General features: G+C 34.3%; 3 protein-coding genes across 4 annotated transcripts in view; all 3 read right to left on the bottom strand.

Moving 5' to 3' along the window:
- Positions 1–4,621, bottom strand: part of LOC117400605 (homeobox protein Hox-A3-like) — a 36,758-nt gene extending 32,137 nt beyond the window's left edge. For both annotated transcript variants that reach the window (XM_034000801.3, XM_059021721.1), the window contains exon 1: positions 4,327–4,621. The gene's annotated coding sequence lies outside the window, so the exon portion shown is untranslated. The remainder of the gene's footprint in view (positions 1–4,326) is intronic.
- Positions 4,622–5,372: 751 nt separating this feature from the next.
- Positions 5,373–8,114, bottom strand: LOC117399500 (homeobox protein Hox-A7-like). Its single transcript, XM_033998727.3, has 2 exons — positions 7,613–8,114; positions 5,373–6,989 (listed from the first exon to the last, which is right to left on the bottom strand). The coding sequence occupies exons 1-2, from the start codon at positions 7,992–7,994 to the stop codon at positions 6,697–6,699; spliced, it is 675 nt and encodes a 224-aa protein (XP_033854618.3). The 5' UTR covers positions 7,995–8,114; the 3' UTR covers positions 5,373–6,696.
- A 4,298-nt stretch (positions 8,115–12,412) lies between these two features.
- LOC117399498 (homeobox protein Hox-A9-like) lies at positions 12,413–15,037 on the bottom strand. The gene is made up of 2 exons (XM_033998726.2): positions 14,213–15,037; positions 12,413–13,619 (listed from the first exon to the last, which is right to left on the bottom strand). The coding sequence occupies exons 1-2, from the start codon at positions 14,745–14,747 to the stop codon at positions 13,381–13,383; spliced, it is 774 nt and encodes a 257-aa protein (XP_033854617.1). The 5' UTR covers positions 14,748–15,037; the 3' UTR covers positions 12,413–13,380.
- Between the last annotated feature and the right edge of the window lie 3,799 nt (positions 15,038–18,836).

Raw genomic sequence — 18,836 nt, 5'->3', positions numbered from 1 at the left:
TTAAGAACAGGCTGAATGCAAAAGCTTGTTTTAACGTTGTCTTTATTACACCGGTCAGAGACCCGCGCTTACAACTCCATTGTCATATTTTCTACATTATCTTTAAATTCTCAAATTAATAAATTAAAACCTGGATAGTAAAAAGAGACCCGGGTAGCGACAGGTAATTTAAAATCTGGGTTTTAGCCGGGTTTTTGGGTACCCGGGCCGACCTCTAGTATGTATGCAGTGAGCGATTTGTCAAATTTCCACAAATGTCACACATTTGCCAAATCTGCCATCATGCAGGATAAATGCAGTTATTATTATTTTTATGGATACGGTATCAAAAGGCAATAACAAAACTACCTACTCTTACAGCAACTAAAATAATGTTAAAACGCACTCATGACAAGTGCTTGCATATGGTTGCACATATACTCATTGATAACGAATTTTCTTCAGTATAGTATGCACAATAATAATTTTAAAAAAATAACGGCAACTGAATGACTGATTTTCATTGGTTAATTTGTCTTGCTACGGTGCGTACAGCACTGCTGTTGGATGACAATGACGGGTAAGTGGAATCCGAGCCTGGTCCACTTTATACAACCGAACTTCATGATCCGGCTCCAGTGACCAGAAGTGCTTAGACCGAGCTTTTTGAAGTCAATTTGAGCAAAAATAATGCTGCACACATTTATAATTTTAAATATCAGATGGAAGTAATTGTAAATTGAAAATGTTGTATCGGTGGAGGGGGATACATTTATCCCCCCCTCCCCCGGGATGACAAGTGAAAGTGCAGTCCTAGGGATTTAAAAAAAAAAAAAAAAAAAACGGCTAGGGAAACCCCCCCCCCCCCTCAAATCTTACCCTGTATGTATGTATGTATGTATGTCTATGAATAATCTATCTATCTATCTATCTATCTATCTATCTATCTATCTATCTATCTATCTATCTATCTATCTATCCATCTATCTATCTATCTATCTATATTAAACAGACACATAGACACATTTAGATTATACATACACACATACATACACACACGCACACGCACACACACACGCACACACACACACACACACACACACACACACACACACACACACACACACACGCACACACACACACACACACACACACATTTGTCACCGTCTGCTAAGAAATAAATAATAATTTGTGTCCACTGCCCACTGTTAATCACACATTAAAAACTACAAATCCCACACCCGGGCAATTTCACTGATTTATCAGGGCAATGGCTACTTGTTTCCACAGTTTGAAAACTTGTCAAACCAAGATGAGGAAAATAACAAATTATTTTCATGTGATTGGAGACGTTTCAAAAGAAAACCACGATAAACAAAATTCAGATATGTCGATGACTTTACAATTATTATTATTATTATTATTATTATTATTATTATTATTATTATTATTATTATTATTATTATTTCGATGCTTCTGAAAAAGGTTACAGAAGTCTACAGATGTGAAGGGACTAAATGTATGTGTACTATATAGTATTAAAATATGTTTCATGCACTTAAAACATTAATATATGTGATTATTATTTTTATTTTTTTAAATAATTACCAGAAAAAGATCCGGGTACCCGCATATTTTTCACTGCGGGTACCCGGTTCCGGATTTTCTACCCGTGCCGCCCTCTAATACATACATACATAAAAGCAAACATACAGACATACAGACAGACAAAAATGCCATTAACATATTGTTGATGTTCATTTGTATTTCCATGTTTTATTTCAAGGTATGGATGCATTTTGAAGACATGAAAAGATGATGGTACACAAGTATGCGCAGGAGGCCTCGCGCTTTAGGTGGTAAATTCTATATTGTGCTGTAGAATGTCTGGACCAGTATTTGTTTACTAAAATCTAATAGGCACGATGTATGTATTTTTATAGTATGTTATATAATTATCGAGGCATGCTGTTTAATTTATATTACAACCTACATTAAACGTTGTTCGTCATTTCATCATTAGAATATATATATATATATATATATATATATATATATATATATATATATATATATATATAATACTGTGTTTTAATAATCCGTCAGACGAAAACACAGAAACATAGCCTATAGGATTCTTCCTTTTAATGTACAGCAGTAGGCTGTAGGTCATGTTTAATTCTGCTGTTGATTTATTAAACGGTCTTTTGTTCGATCACCTAACAGGTTAATTCAATGTGCATGTTAAAGAGAATTGTATAGGCTGCGTTTTTGTTATTGTATTTAATCATAACAAAAAAAAATAGCAAACATAATATTTTGTTAAATGTAAGTTTATTTTGAAACTATAATGTGTTATTAAATGTGTTTTCCGTCTATGTGCTCTGTTTTTGTTTTTGTTATTCTAATTTCTTCAATTAAAAAATAAAGAATATTAGGCCAATGCAAAATAAATAAATAAATAAAACAATGACAGGCCTATTAAGGAGCCCCTTTCAAAAAATGATAAGTAAATAACACGCTTTTGGTAGAAAGCTATTCAAGTAACATTGGATTTCTAAGGGATTAAAATTATTTAAATTGTAATAACATTTTGTTTTTCAATGTTTTAGAACTAGCCTGCAAACTACACATATAACGTACTGGCGTTACAATCATAACTTATTCCAAGAAAACCAAAAACTGAAAGAAAAAAGAAATAACATGGAAATAGCAAATACCATCAACATTAATAATATCAACATGATATTAGCTGCCGTATTAGCGATTTTCAGAAGATATTGTCTACAATGTGACAACAACCACCTAAGGAGCGTTTGCTGGTACCATATGCATCCTTTAAATTCCAAATTCCATTAAACTATTACTGTAAAGAATAAGCCAGCTCTGTTCACTGTGACCAGAAGGTGGCGGTATCGAACATGAAGCTAGAAACGAGAAGTACCAATTCATTAGATATGCAGATATTGAGTTAGAAATAGTTTCGCTAATAATATATGTCACTTTATGAAGCAGACATTGCAACAATACGGCATTCACACAGTAAAATAGCAAACGAAACATCACTGGGAAATAATTCTGTACATTTAAAAACTTTTTTTTTTTTTTTTTTTAGCTTTTTTTTGTTTTGTTTTCAGTAGCCAATGTGTATGGACTGAATGTGATTTTGTTTTGCAAAAATAAAATAATAATAATTTCTTTCTTAGCAGACGCCCTTATCCAGGGCGACTTACAAGATATCACATTATTTTTACATACAATTACCCATTTATACAGTCGGATTTTTACTGGAGCAATCTAGGTAAAGTACCTTGCTCAAGGGTACAGCAGCAGTGTCCCCACCGGGGATTGAACCCACAACCCTCCGGTCAAGAGTCCAGATTATTATATAAATTATTATTATATAAATTATTCTTTTCATCACTGGATAAATATTCCTGCTTTATTAACAAGGTTAATCATAGCAATGTTAAACTTCACATAACATAACTTCACATAACATATAATACATACATACATATATATATATATATATATATATATATATATATACACATATATACATATATACATATATATATATATATATATATACACACACACACACACACACACACACACACACACACACATTGTTAAATCTATCTATCTATCTATCTATCTGTCGACCCATCTTAAATAAAAGCGATACATTGATAGATATTATGGTCTTGTCAGGTAGATATATCAATATATATAACATCATAACTTTAAATACCCCTTTTTTAAAACCTAGTATATTTGTCATTTATTGGTATCCCTTGTAATTGCTAGAAAACGAAGGGGGCTGTTCATACTATAGCATAGAGAAGTACTACAGCTGTTGTTAAGTACACTTAACTTTACCGGTCATTGCAGATTTAATTCCACTCAGATAAGTATGAAATGAGCACGGTAAGTCCACGTCTTTCATTTTCAAATGAGTGTTGCCTCGCTTTCCTTTTTCTGTCTATCCATATAGGCTATATATGGGTACAATGTCACATTTAAATATGGCCGGTTATTTTCCCTTCCCTTTCCCTTTTTTTGAGGAATAATATAATACAGAAGCCACGTTAACAAAATATTTGGCAGTTTGTAGGTAATTTCTTTCCCCATTCCATAAATAACCTTTACATAGTTGCAATTCAATCGGCTTAAACGTCAGCAAACTATTAATAGTGGCAGTTTCAAGTCATGAAATCCACATGATCTTTGCAATGCAAAACGTTAAACACAGTTGTCTTATAATTTAAATAAAGTGGGTGTGTGTACTAATTCCCAGTAAATAAACATTTGAATATATACGTAAACATTAGATGTTCTTACTTGGTATGGTGTATTGTCACCGTTGCAACTTTGACAGCTGTGGCTTTGGTCGAAGTGGAGACGAATCTTCTTCATTTGTTGTGGCAAAAGAAAGCAGGAAATTATCCCGGTTGTATATAGAAATATACCGCTGCTTTCAATCCAATATGCCGCACCTTGCACTGAAGGAATTCGAAAATGCCATCCAAGAGATCTTTACTGAGACGCTGTTTAAATTGCGAGCCCGTCCGCATTGTCCACTGTTGTAAAACAAAGCACAAAAGAGGTGAAAGAACAGGAGCGATCCGAAGCAGGGCGAAGCTAAGCAAAAGAATGCAGCTCTATTCTCCAAAGGGACATTATAAAAAGTTCATGTTCACGGTTACAATCCACATGACCGTCAACGGCCAATAGAAATACCGAACAACTCGTAAAGTTGTATTGCAAAGTTGTAAATTTTCATAAACAACAACGGATTTATGGCTTTTTCCTTCTCGGGGAGGGGGCAAGTCATAGATAGGCGCCATCTTACCAATGAAACGACTCCCGATTTTAAAATAGAGAACATTCCTATATTTTCATTTAAGATTCTCAATGATGTTATGAGCGGGACGACTTTTATATACTTATTACAATTAATGGCAATTATTTCTCTTCTATGTATACATATTAAGAGCAAGAATAATTTAACCAATTAATTAATCATTTAAGTAATTCATTGATTAAATGCATAATTTAAGGTCATTTTTATTTTCAGCGTGTTAATTAAGCATGTTATTTTGTTTGATGAAATTCCCGTGCAAATATTAAGACACTGCTAAAACTGTAATAAGGTGCCTTGGGGAAAATACTGTACATGATGAGCATCATTTTAATGAACTGTAGGCTACAAGATTTTATAAATTAACACCCATCGTATTAAATATACTTTTTGAATACACTGTTTTTGGATGGGGCGCATGTATAATCTATATTATAAACAAATACTAGGTTTAGAATCATAATAGGTCATTAAAATACTGAGTGTGTGTTGTGATATAATGAACTGTGAAACACTAAAGACAATGCAAGGTATAACATTTATTCAATGTGTACAGCATTGGGTACAAACACAATTCCCAGTGTGTTGTGAAAACACAGACAGGACATAGACAAAAATCATACATCAATCAGAAAAACCGACATCATCAGAAGACATGCTGTATTTCACAATATTGCATGAGTATGCGCTCTTTGTGTGTTTTACAATACGCTTCACAAAGAATATTATTAAATAAAACTAAAACTATAGACACATGAAATAGTGACGTTTTACAAATGTTTCTTTCGCTACAGTTCCGATATGCATGCAACAACAAATAGATAAACACGCCATTAGCAAATTCAATTTTTAATATATTGACCTCACACGGGTAACAGTAACTATATAACAACCTGCTTACTGCTCCGTAACGACATGAAAACACGAATATGCATTTTGTCGAAACGTTTAATACTACATTATTACACTTAACAAGAAAACTACGCAACATAAAAAATATATACTTTGAAACGCTGCATCCCAATATATTACTATAATAATTTATGTATTAAACAGACACATCGAAAACATAATATTTTGCCTGACGCTAAATGAAATATAACAAAAATGAAATATTTTCTAAAGTTTGTTAAAATTGTGTGCAAATTAAAGCTACATGCAGCAGAACGTTTTCTTGTGCAGTCTATTGTTATAATATAGTGCATAATTACTACAAATACATCTTTATAAGTATGAATTGCTTCTGCATGGATACGATACTAGATACATACAATGTTCTAAAGAAAGTAGGTAGCTTCTCTGATTAACAAAGGCAGTTTCGGAATGTTACTGAACTGGAAGTGTAAACATATTGCCCAAACGTTTGTTTTTCTGAATTACCAGAATAGGTAGGGTTTGCGTTAATACACACACAGAAACCTGAAGACTATACTTAAGCAATAGGTAGATTCATTTAGTGCCATCCTCTCTCGGCCTAGATGCAAAATTCTTATTCTACAGACATTTTTCAAATTATTTTCAAAATGAATTAATAAAACATTATTTAAAAATATGTTTTTTGTTTTAATATAAAGCCTGTCTAGAACTATGACATGTTATATATCAGACATTTGGGCCTGCATATTGTGTCCAGGTAATAACATTGCTTTTTACCGCAGTCATAAACTCCACCTCACACACACACACACACACACACACACACACACACAACAAAATAAAACATTTATGAGCCTTTTCTAACAATTAGGCAACTTATTCAATCACGTTTAGTTTGTCTGTTAAAAGCAATTCTTTAGAAATCTGCCCGTTCATGTATTTTTATTTTTTTTTATAACATCATTTGTTTATTATTATTTAGATACGATTGGTTTTTTTTTTAATGATTCCTCCTCTTTTTCGTCTTTCACTTCAGTTGTTGCTGTCGTTGCTGTGCTGGGGTTTAGGTTCTTATCCTTGTGTTCTTTCTTCCATTTCATCCTTCTGTTCTGAAACCAGATTTTGATTTGCCTCTCTGTGAGGCACAGGGAATGTGCGATCTCAACCCGCCTCCTGCGAGTCAGATAGCGGCTGAAGTGGAACTCTTTCTCGAGCTCCAGTGTCTGGTACCGAGTGTAAGTCTGTCTCCCACGCTTTCTATCACCACCTGAAATAAAAATAATTTTTAAAAGCAAAACATTCGTATCAAATTAACCATAACGTGCATTATTCTTTTCTGAAATAAAAAGCTTAAAGAAAACAAATCGAAATTTTAAAAAGGTAGGCTGCTTGACTATATCCAAATGCATCGTTTTATGTATTTCTTTTTAGGTGAAAGATCAATATTCTCACTCTTAAATCTTTGTGTAAAAGCCGGATCAAATTAAATCAAACACACTCATTTGAGCAAGTCAGTCACAAACAGAGAAGCGACACTTAAACAAGAATATATTTGTATTATTTATTTATTTATTTATTTATGTATTTATTTATTTATTTATTGTGCTAATTTGGGGGCTTTCATTGAAAATAAGAAAAGGGGCTTTTACAAGAACATGTATAAACAAACCATATAGCACTGAACTTTAAAGCAACGGAAGTGAAATGCATTTACGAGGATGGGACTCATTACATGCGCAATAAAAGTTTTATGATACTCATTTACATACAATGCCACGGGCTTTCAAGTTAAAAGCAGCTCGGCAATAATGAAAACCATAAAGCCTATACCCTCCATGATTGTCGAGGAGAATGTGCATTTACAGACTGCTCTTAATCCATTGATCATACCTGAAGTTCTCATCCACGGATACATCTGGAAATGTCCTTCACATCGGGGGTTGAGGGTAGCAGGATCCGTTCTTTCGCAATTGGATTTGCTCGCCTCATTGTACAGAACAGGAATGTTCTGGTCGAGGGAGTTGCAGTGGAGGTTGTAGGCTTCTGAGCCTAGGTTATACCCAGACGTGAACACAGAATGGTTCTGGTAGATTGCATTGTTCACATTGTACAGCCCAGACAAGGAGGAAGAAAAAGCACCAGTCCCCGGTCCATAACCGGATCTCTGAGAGCTGGATGCGAAAGAGGAAGAAATCGGGTCTACGTTTTGAAAAAGGGAAGTCCCCGCAGTATATTTGCTAAAAAGAGAATTGACATAGTAAGAAGAACTCATAATTTTGGCCGGGAATCTTCGTTGTCGTTTTTACGAGTTAGCGTGATAAATGACAGCATTACACCCCAGATTTACACCATACCCCATTTTCCTCAGGACTAAGCTAGTTTGTTCACGTGACATATCCTTGTGACTATAGCATCCAATGGTTACCTACAAAACCACTGGAGGAGATTATAACAGGGAGGGCAAATTAATAATAAAAAAAAGTGAAGTGTAGGCGCGTGTACGTTATAAAACGTGTACATTATTTCCAGTGTAAGTTGTATATCTAAATAAAGAGTAGGTCATATAGTGCCCAGTCATTATCTTATCTAGTGTCCTTAAAAAAAAAACTAAAGATCTTAACACAAAAAATGTATGGGCATTATACCCGATATTATATGAATGCAAGAATGAATGTGAAGACCCTGTAGTGCTTGTTCCAATCTTCTTGAAAATACAGTGTGCACGCGTTTCACATTATGAAATGTGAAATTCACAGCAGTAATTCATCCTTTAATAAAAAAGGGCATACTCAGGTTTTATAGACACCAACAGGACCATTTTAGTATTTTAAAGCATATTTTAAATTTCTACCACGACGTGTATTTTTGTGATAAAATTAAGATACTCTTTTGAGGCTAAAATGTATAAATTGCAATACAAGGCAATTCTATAACGGTCATTTATTTCAGATTTCCATGCAACTTTCATCTAAATATGAAACAGCACAGAACACACCATGAAAATCCCTTACACATAATATAATATAATATAATATAATATAATATAATATAATATAATATAATATAATATAATATAATGTTAATTCCTAACACTATGTAGAGCGTGCTTTTTGAACCCACTTCAGTAACAGTACTGGTGATGACTCCTATTTCATTTTACAATGTTAGGAACCTCAACTTTAATTGCAAAAGACGTAAATACCTTGCTCGGTTCATGGGTTTTCACACGTTTTTTTTTTTCATACTGATCCTCAGTATGCTGTGGTTTTAAATATCATGAAATTCCCAGCAGCCAAATGCATTGGTTTTCAGTGAAGCTCTCTTCTTTTCACGGTCTAATCGTGAACCGTATAGAGGAACAACTGAATAAATGCTTTCCCCACCCAGCTATATAGCACATCATAAACATTAATGAGAGCAAATACATTCCTTTAGCGACCCCAGCAAACCAGTACGGCTGCTGAGACTTTCGAGTCTTTCTCGTTTGCGGCTGATGATTAAAAGTACTGTTTGCATCACGTGTTGTTTGTGTGTGTAAAAATGTGCAAGTGTTGCACCAGAAGACAAAGACTTTTCGTAGTGGTTTTAACTTGCTATAGGTCTATATTTTCCTGAGAAAATTTGACGAAAAGCTATTTTTTTATTCATCAATACCGTACTTCCAGGGTTACAATAAGTATTCTTAGTAAGTACTCTATTTATTCAATGCATGGGGTTATAATTCAAATAACAGGAAGTTTTCATCAGGTCTATTTAACTTGCAGCCTATATGTGATTCTGAGAGGGGTTAATGCAGGAAATAAAGACTGTTTATGTGTGTGTGTGTGGGTGTGTGTGTGTATATATATAATCTAGAACATATTTTTCAGAAAAATAAAAACATAAACCTTTTCATGTCCAACCAGTTCCAATTCATTGAATGTCTCTCTATGAAACATTCTCATGAAAATCTGTTATTCATTTTTGTTTGTATGTTTGTTTGAATAAAGTTAAGCTAACAGTTTGCTTCGGTTTTGACAAATATATTTTTTGATCTATATAATAATCCCAGCGTTTACATTCCATTTCAAAATTGAAATATATAAAATGGAAAAAGAGATATGGAAAATATTTTAACACCCAACAACAGCTATAAGCTATTTTTAAACTTGGATTGTATGTTGTCATTCTGTGATTTTTTTTTTCATTTTAAAATGCATGTCAGTAACTTAATAATTGTATATACTCTCCTTTACTGCAAAATTACCAGTGCTAGTTATAGGAACCGGGGATATACTTATACCGAGAATCAAAATATAATTGATAAATTGTTAAAGAGGCTAATCGTTTAATGTGCTTCTTAATATTCTGAATACAGTCTATATTATATAAATATTATATATAAGAAAATAGTATGCTTAACTGATAATACAAATGATATGTACTTTTAGAAAGCGAAATCGGGAAGGTGACGCATGCATTAGCACATTATTTTGAGAAGTCTGTAAAGAAGTCTAGGGCCTACACACTTAACTACAAACATAAACAAACTAAAAACAAGCTAACGCAAATAAATCAACACATGGGAGGGTTGTCGCCGCGCCAGCACAATGAACCCTTAATAAAATATTAAACAAATGTGAACTCTATAATTCGCATTTAGATTATGTTTAGATCTGTCCTATTATCAAGTACGCTCCAAGTTGCCTTATTTAACAGTAATAACTCAAATGTTGCATTTTTCTAATACATGTATGTTAGTTCCTCGAGTTGAGTTCCATCAATACAATATTTCATTGCTGACGTTTTGGTCCTGCTTCAAATTGTTTTATTACAAGATGAATGTAATAAAAACACATATGTTTCTTATTTTGAGAAGGAATTGCCAACCGGATTACTTGTTTCTTAACAAACGCACAGGCCTCCTAAAAAAAAGCGTTTTTGGTCTCCTTTCTGTCATGTGTTTTTAAACTAGTTGGAGGAGTGCTGGAGACGGGCTGTGTTGGTTTTATTGCTGTTGTTTTTGTGAGCCCCGTCTCCGTGCAGGTATTGAGCCGCACTGCCCTTTAGTTTTAAATTGTAGTTCTGTATTTAGTTATTGCTTAATTAACGGGCAGTGCAAATCGCTTGCCGAGAATGTGTATTTTAGATCTGCCCTGTTTGTTAAGTATCGTTTACCACCTGTATTTAATAAAACGATACTCATTGCCCGGCATAATAGTGTGGTCTAGTTTATTTTCCTTCTGGTATTCTGCCTGGCTGTTCCCATCCCGATAAAAAAAAGAACCAGAGCCCCTCTCGGGTCTACACATACATTTTTTAAGAGGTTCACAATATTTTGGTGGAATAATGCTGCCATCTACCGTTCCTATGCGGTAATAGCAAGGCATATCAAATGCCTAAACCGGCGTTGGCTTTACAACCTCAGTAAAGAGCATGGTCTCCAAAAAATGTAACATTTGTATTTAAACAAAACTATTTGCACATATAAAAACATCTGTGTGAAAAAAATCTCATGGCGAAATGGATAACCGCTTCAATTGCTTTTGGTGGAGTTACAACAAAGACAGAGGATATCTCTAGGGCCCATCTGGAAAGCGGCCAATAAAAAAAGGTATTTCCGCCGGCCTTTTGTCTAAACCCGCAGAAAACAACAAATGGATGGTCTATTCTGGAAACAACCTAGCTGTAGCTGGACAGCTGTAAACTAATTAAAAGTGTATTTCCAGACAGTATTCCAGACCCTTCGTTTTATTGCACAAGTCTCTGTACAAGTCTTTGAAGTATCTTCCGTCTGCAACAGAGGGCGAGTCATGACAATAGGGCCAGTTTCAGACCGAATTAAATGGCATTAAATAATTTCTTATATTCTTTTAAGTTACTCTTAATTTAAATCTCAAATTGGACGTAATTTCAATCCGTGTTTGCACTCCAGGTCTTTTGACCCTAGAGCATTTTGCACCCCATAAACGGTTACAGCGGCAATTTTATTTAATTGCAGTGTAGGACTAACAGCACCCTCTGCCAAGACTCGCAGCTATCTGCTTAGGCTTGCCTGTCCTGCTACCAAGAGAACAGTCTGCGATGTCTCTTAACGATTGGAATCTTTACAATTCCTGAACACTTTTTCTTTCTGCCCAAATCTGAATGGCAGTCAAAGTTACCGTAGGTAAGGTTGTAAGACCCTCTGTTTACTTTGTGTGTTTGTTTATTTGTTTAAGCGTGACAATTTAACTATTGCTATCATTTTAAACACACATTATTATTATTATTATTATTATTATTATTATTATTATTATTATTATTATTATTATTATTAATATTATTATTATTAGTAGTAGTAGTAGTAGTAGTAGTAGTAGTAGTAGTAGTAGTAGTAGTAGTAGTAGTAGTAGTCCTATTTAAGGCACATAAAATGGGAACTACACCAGCTGTCAAAGGACAGCTGGAAAAACATTCTACATAGCACCCTTTTCAAGGGTGCTAAGAGGAATGAGCCTTAAGTAATTTAACTGAAGAACCGGTCAAAGTGGCTGTAGTAGTAATAGTAGTAATAGTAGTAGTAGTAGTAGTTATTTTTTTTATCTTTTTTGTACCATTTTTGTGTTACATAATGTAATTTCAAGAAATGATCGAGAAGCAACCGAGGAACACCGGAACATAACTGTGATTTATAACGCTTATTAAATAAATATCCATGGACATTTTGGGAAGACATGCCCTTTTATTAAAATACAAACGGAACTACATTGGAAAACATAAACGTTTGGTCAACAGGCCACGAGGTAATCTTTCTAGAATGTATACAGTGTTGTCTTACAAAAGAAATGTCTCTTAGTTTGAAAAGTGGTTTCATATATACACGCACGTCAAAACATTCTGCCATTTTCAATACCGTCATGATTAAAACATTAAATCTATGTAAGCCGTAAAACTATTTTATTCTTATTTTTTACATGAATAAGGTAGTTCTATTAAATTACATATAGGTAGTCAAAAACATCTAACATTTGTTCCGTGTTACATAAATAATATCAAAGGCTTTGTTCCATTTTATCCTTTGTAAGAGACATAATATCAGGTTATTCTGCATTCAATTAAATACATTATTTTAAATAGGTCTGATAACATGCACCCCATACATTTGTTAATACATCTCATTACTTGTAATACGTTTACTAGTTTTATTTATAACAACCACGTATTCTTATTTACAATAGTATAGTTTCAAGGGCTCTTTTCTCATTTCCAACCTGAGTTAAATAGAGATCTAGTTTCCACAATCACAACTGGCTCAACACCAGAACACAAATGTCCAGTCACACAAACAACGCTAACACACTAAGATAACGTTTTCAAGTATAGGAGCAGGTGGGTCTGCTGCATGAAAACAAATACAATTCACTACGGTACACATATCGAACTGAACAGCCCATTACCAAAGTGTGCAGTAAAAGGTAGTTTTCATGTAAAGAATATTTAACTTGTAAATCGACTAAACTCCTAAGCCTTTATACAAACGCCTTGTGAATTCCCTGTGCTTTATGAAAGCCAGTGACGTAATATTTTAATATTAGCAAATAAGGAAAGTTGTGCTGATGTCATGAAATGATATGCTATGCACTTGTTCAACGAGGCCTGCATGGTTCGCATGTTTTGTAGCAACAACTCGACTAATATCAGTCGTCCTTCGGCTGATCTTTATTGTTTTTCTTCATCTTCATCCTCCTGTTTTGAAACCAGATCTTAACTTGTCTTTCGGTAAGACTTAACTGTCTTGCCACTTCGTATCTGCGGTCTCTGGTGAGATACATGTTAAACAAAAACTCCTTTTCCAACTCTAACGTCTGGTGTTTAGTGTACGGACAGCGCTTTTTTCTTGTCGAGCTTGCATGGAGCCAGTTGGCAGCAGGATTATCTGAAAAAGGTTAAAAAAATATATTAAAAAAAAAAAAAAACTTTATATAATTATTGCCTGTATATTGATATTAACCATTTCAAGGAAAATAAGCATTAACCATTGCACAGGGAAATATATAATATTTCAGGCGACATTGTAATCCCATTGGTTATTTAATAGATAAATAAACAAATACATACAATAAATAAATATACTAACACGATCATGGCTAAAGTTATGAAATACGTTTTCAATATGTTCTAATTATAAAGGTAGAGTTGCACAAAGTAAAAGCTAGTGCACCATTATAGTACATCAGACACATTTTCAATGTTTGTTTCTGCATGCCATCCCAGCATTTGCATCTTGCTTGCATCTTTATTTATTTTATTATTGTATTAATTTATCAGATTTTATTTTACTTTTTGCATTTACAAATGTATTGAAAGGACGATTTCATTGACCCTATTTAACACGGCTTATATTTATTTTTGTATTTACTTATGCATTTATTTATGTATTTATTTAGTGATGTATTTATTTTATCACAGACTATTTATAAAATATTGAATATTGATTTGCAGAAAGAACGCTCAACAAGATAGACTTACTTGGATCTATTTCTGTTTTGTCTTCAACAACGTTATTGTCGGGAAACGTTATTTCACTGGAATGTTTTTCCTGCTTTCCTGACGAAGACACACCAGGATATTCAGACAATAAAAAAGTGTCTTTGTCAAACGTGGTGCAGTCACCTCTCCTGCTCAGAGGCTCGGGTTTAATGTCGTAGTGGCTGTTTGGTGTTAATCCGGGGAAAGGCAAAGCTCCGGGCATTGGCTCCAGTAACCAAGAACGCATACACCTTCCATCGGTTTCTCCAGCCGGAGCCTGGTGGTGCGCGTACGGGTGATACACCGTGGAAGCATTGCTGGGTGGCTGAGTGTGAACGGGGCTCCAGGTTGTGCTGAATACACAGGGTTTAGGCTGGAAACTACATGGTGTCAGTTCAGTGTGCTCAGCCAAAGCTGGTTGCCTTGCCTGTTGAACCACTGGACCAGAGGGATATCTGGACTGTGAGAGATCCTCGCCCTCGTGGATTATAAGAGAGTCTACATAATAATTGGCAAGAGTCCCTAAAGTCGACATTGCAAAAACACACAGATCGCGCTATCCTCAGTAAATAAGAAACTGTAGATTTCAAGTAGCAACTTGGCCTCACAAAGAACTACAGTCAGCTAATAAGTTGAACGTTGCCTGCCATTCTATTGGGTATGATCCCTCACGTGATCCCACCAGCGGAACAATAAAGTATAAATCAGTCCGCACTTTTAAAGGGTCAATGTTCTCCAGTCATAATCTTTTACAGCAAAGTCATATGCTTTTATGCAATGGGATATTATTACTTGATATGTACAGTGAAGTTTGTTTTAATCATGACCAGAAGAGACTCAATCTCAGACGTGTAAAGGAACTTCTAAGGCACTATTTTATGTCATCATTAATCAATCCATCAGAGTTTTTTTTTTTAAAGAATAACTTAAAATCGAAGCAATAAAACACATACTATTTGTTGAAAATGTAGTGTATAAACGTGTACTCACCTTTTTGTTGTGTATTATTTTGTTGTGTAGGAGGCTGTGTGGATCAGTGGTTAAAGAAAATGGCTAGTAACCAGGAGGTCCCTGGTTCAAATCCCACCTCAGCCACTGACTCATTGTGTGACCCTCAGCAAGTCACTTAACCTCCTTGTGCTCCGTCTTTCTGGTGAGACGTAGTTGTAAGTGACTCTGCAGCTGATGCATAGTTCACACACCCTAGTCTATGTAAATCGCCTTGGATAAAGGCGTCTGCTAAATAAACAAATATATATATATATATATATATATAGAGAGAGAGAGAGAGAGAGAGAGAGAGAGAGAGAGAGAGAGAGAGAGAGAGAGATACTAGTAGTCGTAGTATCATATGCCTACCTGTTTTGACACCTTTTTTTTGTCTTATTAAATATATTTTCAATAAACGACTGTTTCCTTTTTTTGTTTGTTTTGTTTTCTTTTGTTTGTGGTCAGTTCAATTTTGCGGCTGTCCTGGTGTTCAATTATTTTGTGAAATCGTTTAATATGGACGTTAGAAATACATTCAGGTTTACTGAGAGACTGCAAAAATGAATTGTGTTCAGATGCGAGTTTGAATATATGGTATAGACTTTGAAATGGACGCGGAATTCCTTTTCACATTTCCAAAACGAATAGACCTTGGATACACTTGTTATTAAAACATATTTCATAGCAGCAGGCTGACTAATATTTAGATGTAACAACCCTGCTCATATATACAAGAGCAAATGAATGTAACTTCTGTTATTTCACAATTGAAATCTACCATTTAAACTGTACAGGCACACACGATTTATCATCACATTAACAAATACCCTACCCTGTATTAAAGATGCATCAACAGGTACGATCTAGTTCCAATGTTTGAACTCACGATTTCAATGTGATATTCATTGTTTTTATATTCCTAATACGTTTCCAGTTACAATTTTATCTTCACTACGGAATATATATATATATATATATATATATATATATATGTATATATATATATATATATATATATATACATATATATATATATATATATATATATATATATATATATATATATATATATATATATATATATATATATATATATATAAACCAACCGCCAACAAATAGGACCCGCTCTTCTTTACTGAGAATTATACACACACACACACACACACACACACACACACACACACACACACACACACACACACACATACAGTGCTGCTGGCCTATAATCAGATACAGAATTTACAGCAGAGACTAAAACTGGAAAACAAAACAAAGCGTGACGCATACGTTATTCAAACGGTTCGGACACATTGACACAAATGTTTTGTACTCGTAGTTTCTATAGTTTTGGTAACCTACAAGGAAACAAATACAGTAATGTGGTATGTATATTATTATATTATAATACATGCTTCACAAGTCTATTAAAGGAAACAAATTGACAGTTACAATAATAAATACAAATAACTATTTTAATGCGGCGTTCATAATAGGGTCACAAATGATGTAACTGTTAAATGGAAAGAAAAACGTGTGATTTGAATTGGAAAACAATTAGACCGACACGTCACATTTTATTCCGAAGATTCTTTGAAAAGATGAAAGGGTTCCGCTCGTCTCATATTGTGGATTAAATTACACTGTTTATTGCCATGTAGTAAAGCTAAGTGTCAAAAAAGCATATAAATACGAATGTACAAATGCGTAAAATTACGGGTAAAAAATGTATCACAAATATTTTACGCACGAACACCAGAGAGCTGATAATAATACACAGCCTTGCAAAATATAAACTAATGGGAAATCACGCGTACCGTTCAATTTTCTCAATACAAATTAAAAATTATTTTTACAGCTGTGTTTTTGTCCCCCAATTCCATAATTGAGTTTATTGAATGTTATTCGCCTGTACACCTTCAATATCAAAAATATGCCTCAATACTACACTTTATTTTAATACATACAATGAATTTAACATTCTCCAAATCCACAAATACAAACAAAATATTGCCAGTGGGTTTTGTGGTGACACCCCAGGTACTCTTGTACTCTGGGCAATAAATCTAATTGTGATTTCAATGAAAGAGGAAACTGCCTGGTATTGTAAACTGAACGGAGATTGCGTGCAGTTGAATAGCTATTTACCTATTTTGTAGGAGATGACGAGCCTGTTTGTCTCCTCTAAACATCTGCAATAAAGGCACTGCGGCTCGTTTCTATATGCACTTAAGATTGCGTTTTGAACCTTCAGAAAAAAATGTAAGGTACAAACGTAAATATTTATAACGACAGAGAGCATCGGTTCAGGACAAATAAAAAATAAGTGTGGTTCTGGGGCTAGTTTATATATGCACATACGCTGTCGTATCGTGTTCTTACGACGTCGGGAACAGAATATACGATATCAGTACCGTTTCTATAACGTTGCTCACAGGATTCGATCGTATTACCTGTTGTATTTTACCGACGCCAATTTACCTGGTGTATAAATACGACCGGTGGATCACAGTCATTTCCTGTGTTGCATTTTGAGAAACATTTCTGCTCTGGTGCTTGCTGTGCATTTAGCACATAGACAGAGACAATTGCAGCGACAGAGAGAATCGGCTCAAAGAAATCTCAATAGAAGATGTGTGCGCAGCGTGTCTGATATGCTTTCTGATCAGGAACTGATATTGAAATATCGCATGAAGAGGATATCCAACAGCTTTTTAAGTTTTGTGATCCCTTCGCTAACAGCAGTTATTGTGTTCGCAATGCCTGCCCATTTCATCTTCTTTTCAAAGCGGTTATACGATTGTTAAATTTAGAAAACAACGCATCCTTATTCCTTTCTCTTTCTTCCAGCAGGGTATTCAAGCTACTTCTGCCAGAATGTTTTCTATATGTTGCTGTTTGGGCCCATGCCATTATTGTTTTTTTCCTGTCCGCTTTTCCTCCAAACAACTTTTCTCCTACAACGTTGCTTTATATATAGGCTCATTCTGTGATTTTTTTTTTTTTATTGTGTCTCACCTGTTCTGACAGATTTAGTAATTATTTAGGACAATATTTAATTAATCTTGTTAAAAATGCGGTTATTTTTCAGTTCCAAATATATACATTAATTGGGGATATATATACAATCACGCATAGGGTAGAAATTGGGTGTTAACTCGTTGAAAACGTGTGACGCCTTTAATATCTGAATGGCATGTGTGTATTGAAAATAGAAACGTTCTATTCCTAAACAGTAGTGTTTATACGTAATCACTGGTGTTTAGTCATTTGGAACTCTAAATAATTGTTAAACGTTATGTGTTTAATCTGTGCCGTTTTTGCTAAGTTTAATGTTTAGATTTTAAACACCAGCCCTGTTATAAACGCGTACAAATGTTTAAAAAGTGTTACAAATCATATACAAGTCCAAGAGTTTACAAAATTAACACCACAAGGTGTTTAAATCCTAAACACATTAAGAATTATAAACTTAGTGACGTGTTTGAAAAGTGTTACAAATAAGTGTTTTAAAGTTAAACACTACTGGTCGAGTTTGCAGGTGATAACTGGTCATAAGACCTATTGTATTTGAACTTACGATGTCGCAATATAGAACCGAGCCCCTGTCTACTACTGAGTTTAGTCTATAGCACAG

This window comes from Acipenser ruthenus, chromosome 4 (genome assembly GCF_902713425.1).
Source record: "Acipenser ruthenus chromosome 4, fAciRut3.2 maternal haplotype, whole genome shotgun sequence".
Taxonomy (NCBI): Eukaryota; Metazoa; Chordata; class Actinopteri; order Acipenseriformes; family Acipenseridae; genus Acipenser; species Acipenser ruthenus.
The sequence above is the reverse complement of the archived record's forward strand: the minus strand, read 5'-3'. Positions and strand labels throughout refer to the sequence as shown.

Bases quoted from the DNA above. Each gene is read 5' to 3' on its own strand.
- LOC117399500 (XM_033998727.3), bottom strand. From the start codon at position 7,994: ATGAGTTCTTCTTACTATGTCAATTCTCTTTTTAGCAAATATACTGCG. The intron at 6,990-7,612 runs GTATGATCAATG...TTTTTATTTCAG, and splicing joins TCCGTGGATGAGAACTTCAG to GTGGTGATAGAAAGCGTGGG.
- LOC117399498 (XM_033998726.2), bottom strand. From the start codon at position 14,747: ATGTCGACTTTAGGGACTCTTGCCAATTATTATGTAGACTCTCTTATA. The intron at 13,620-14,212 runs GTAAGTCTATCT...AACCTTTTTCAG, and splicing joins CAAAACAGAAATAGATCCAA to ATAATCCTGCTGCCAACTGG.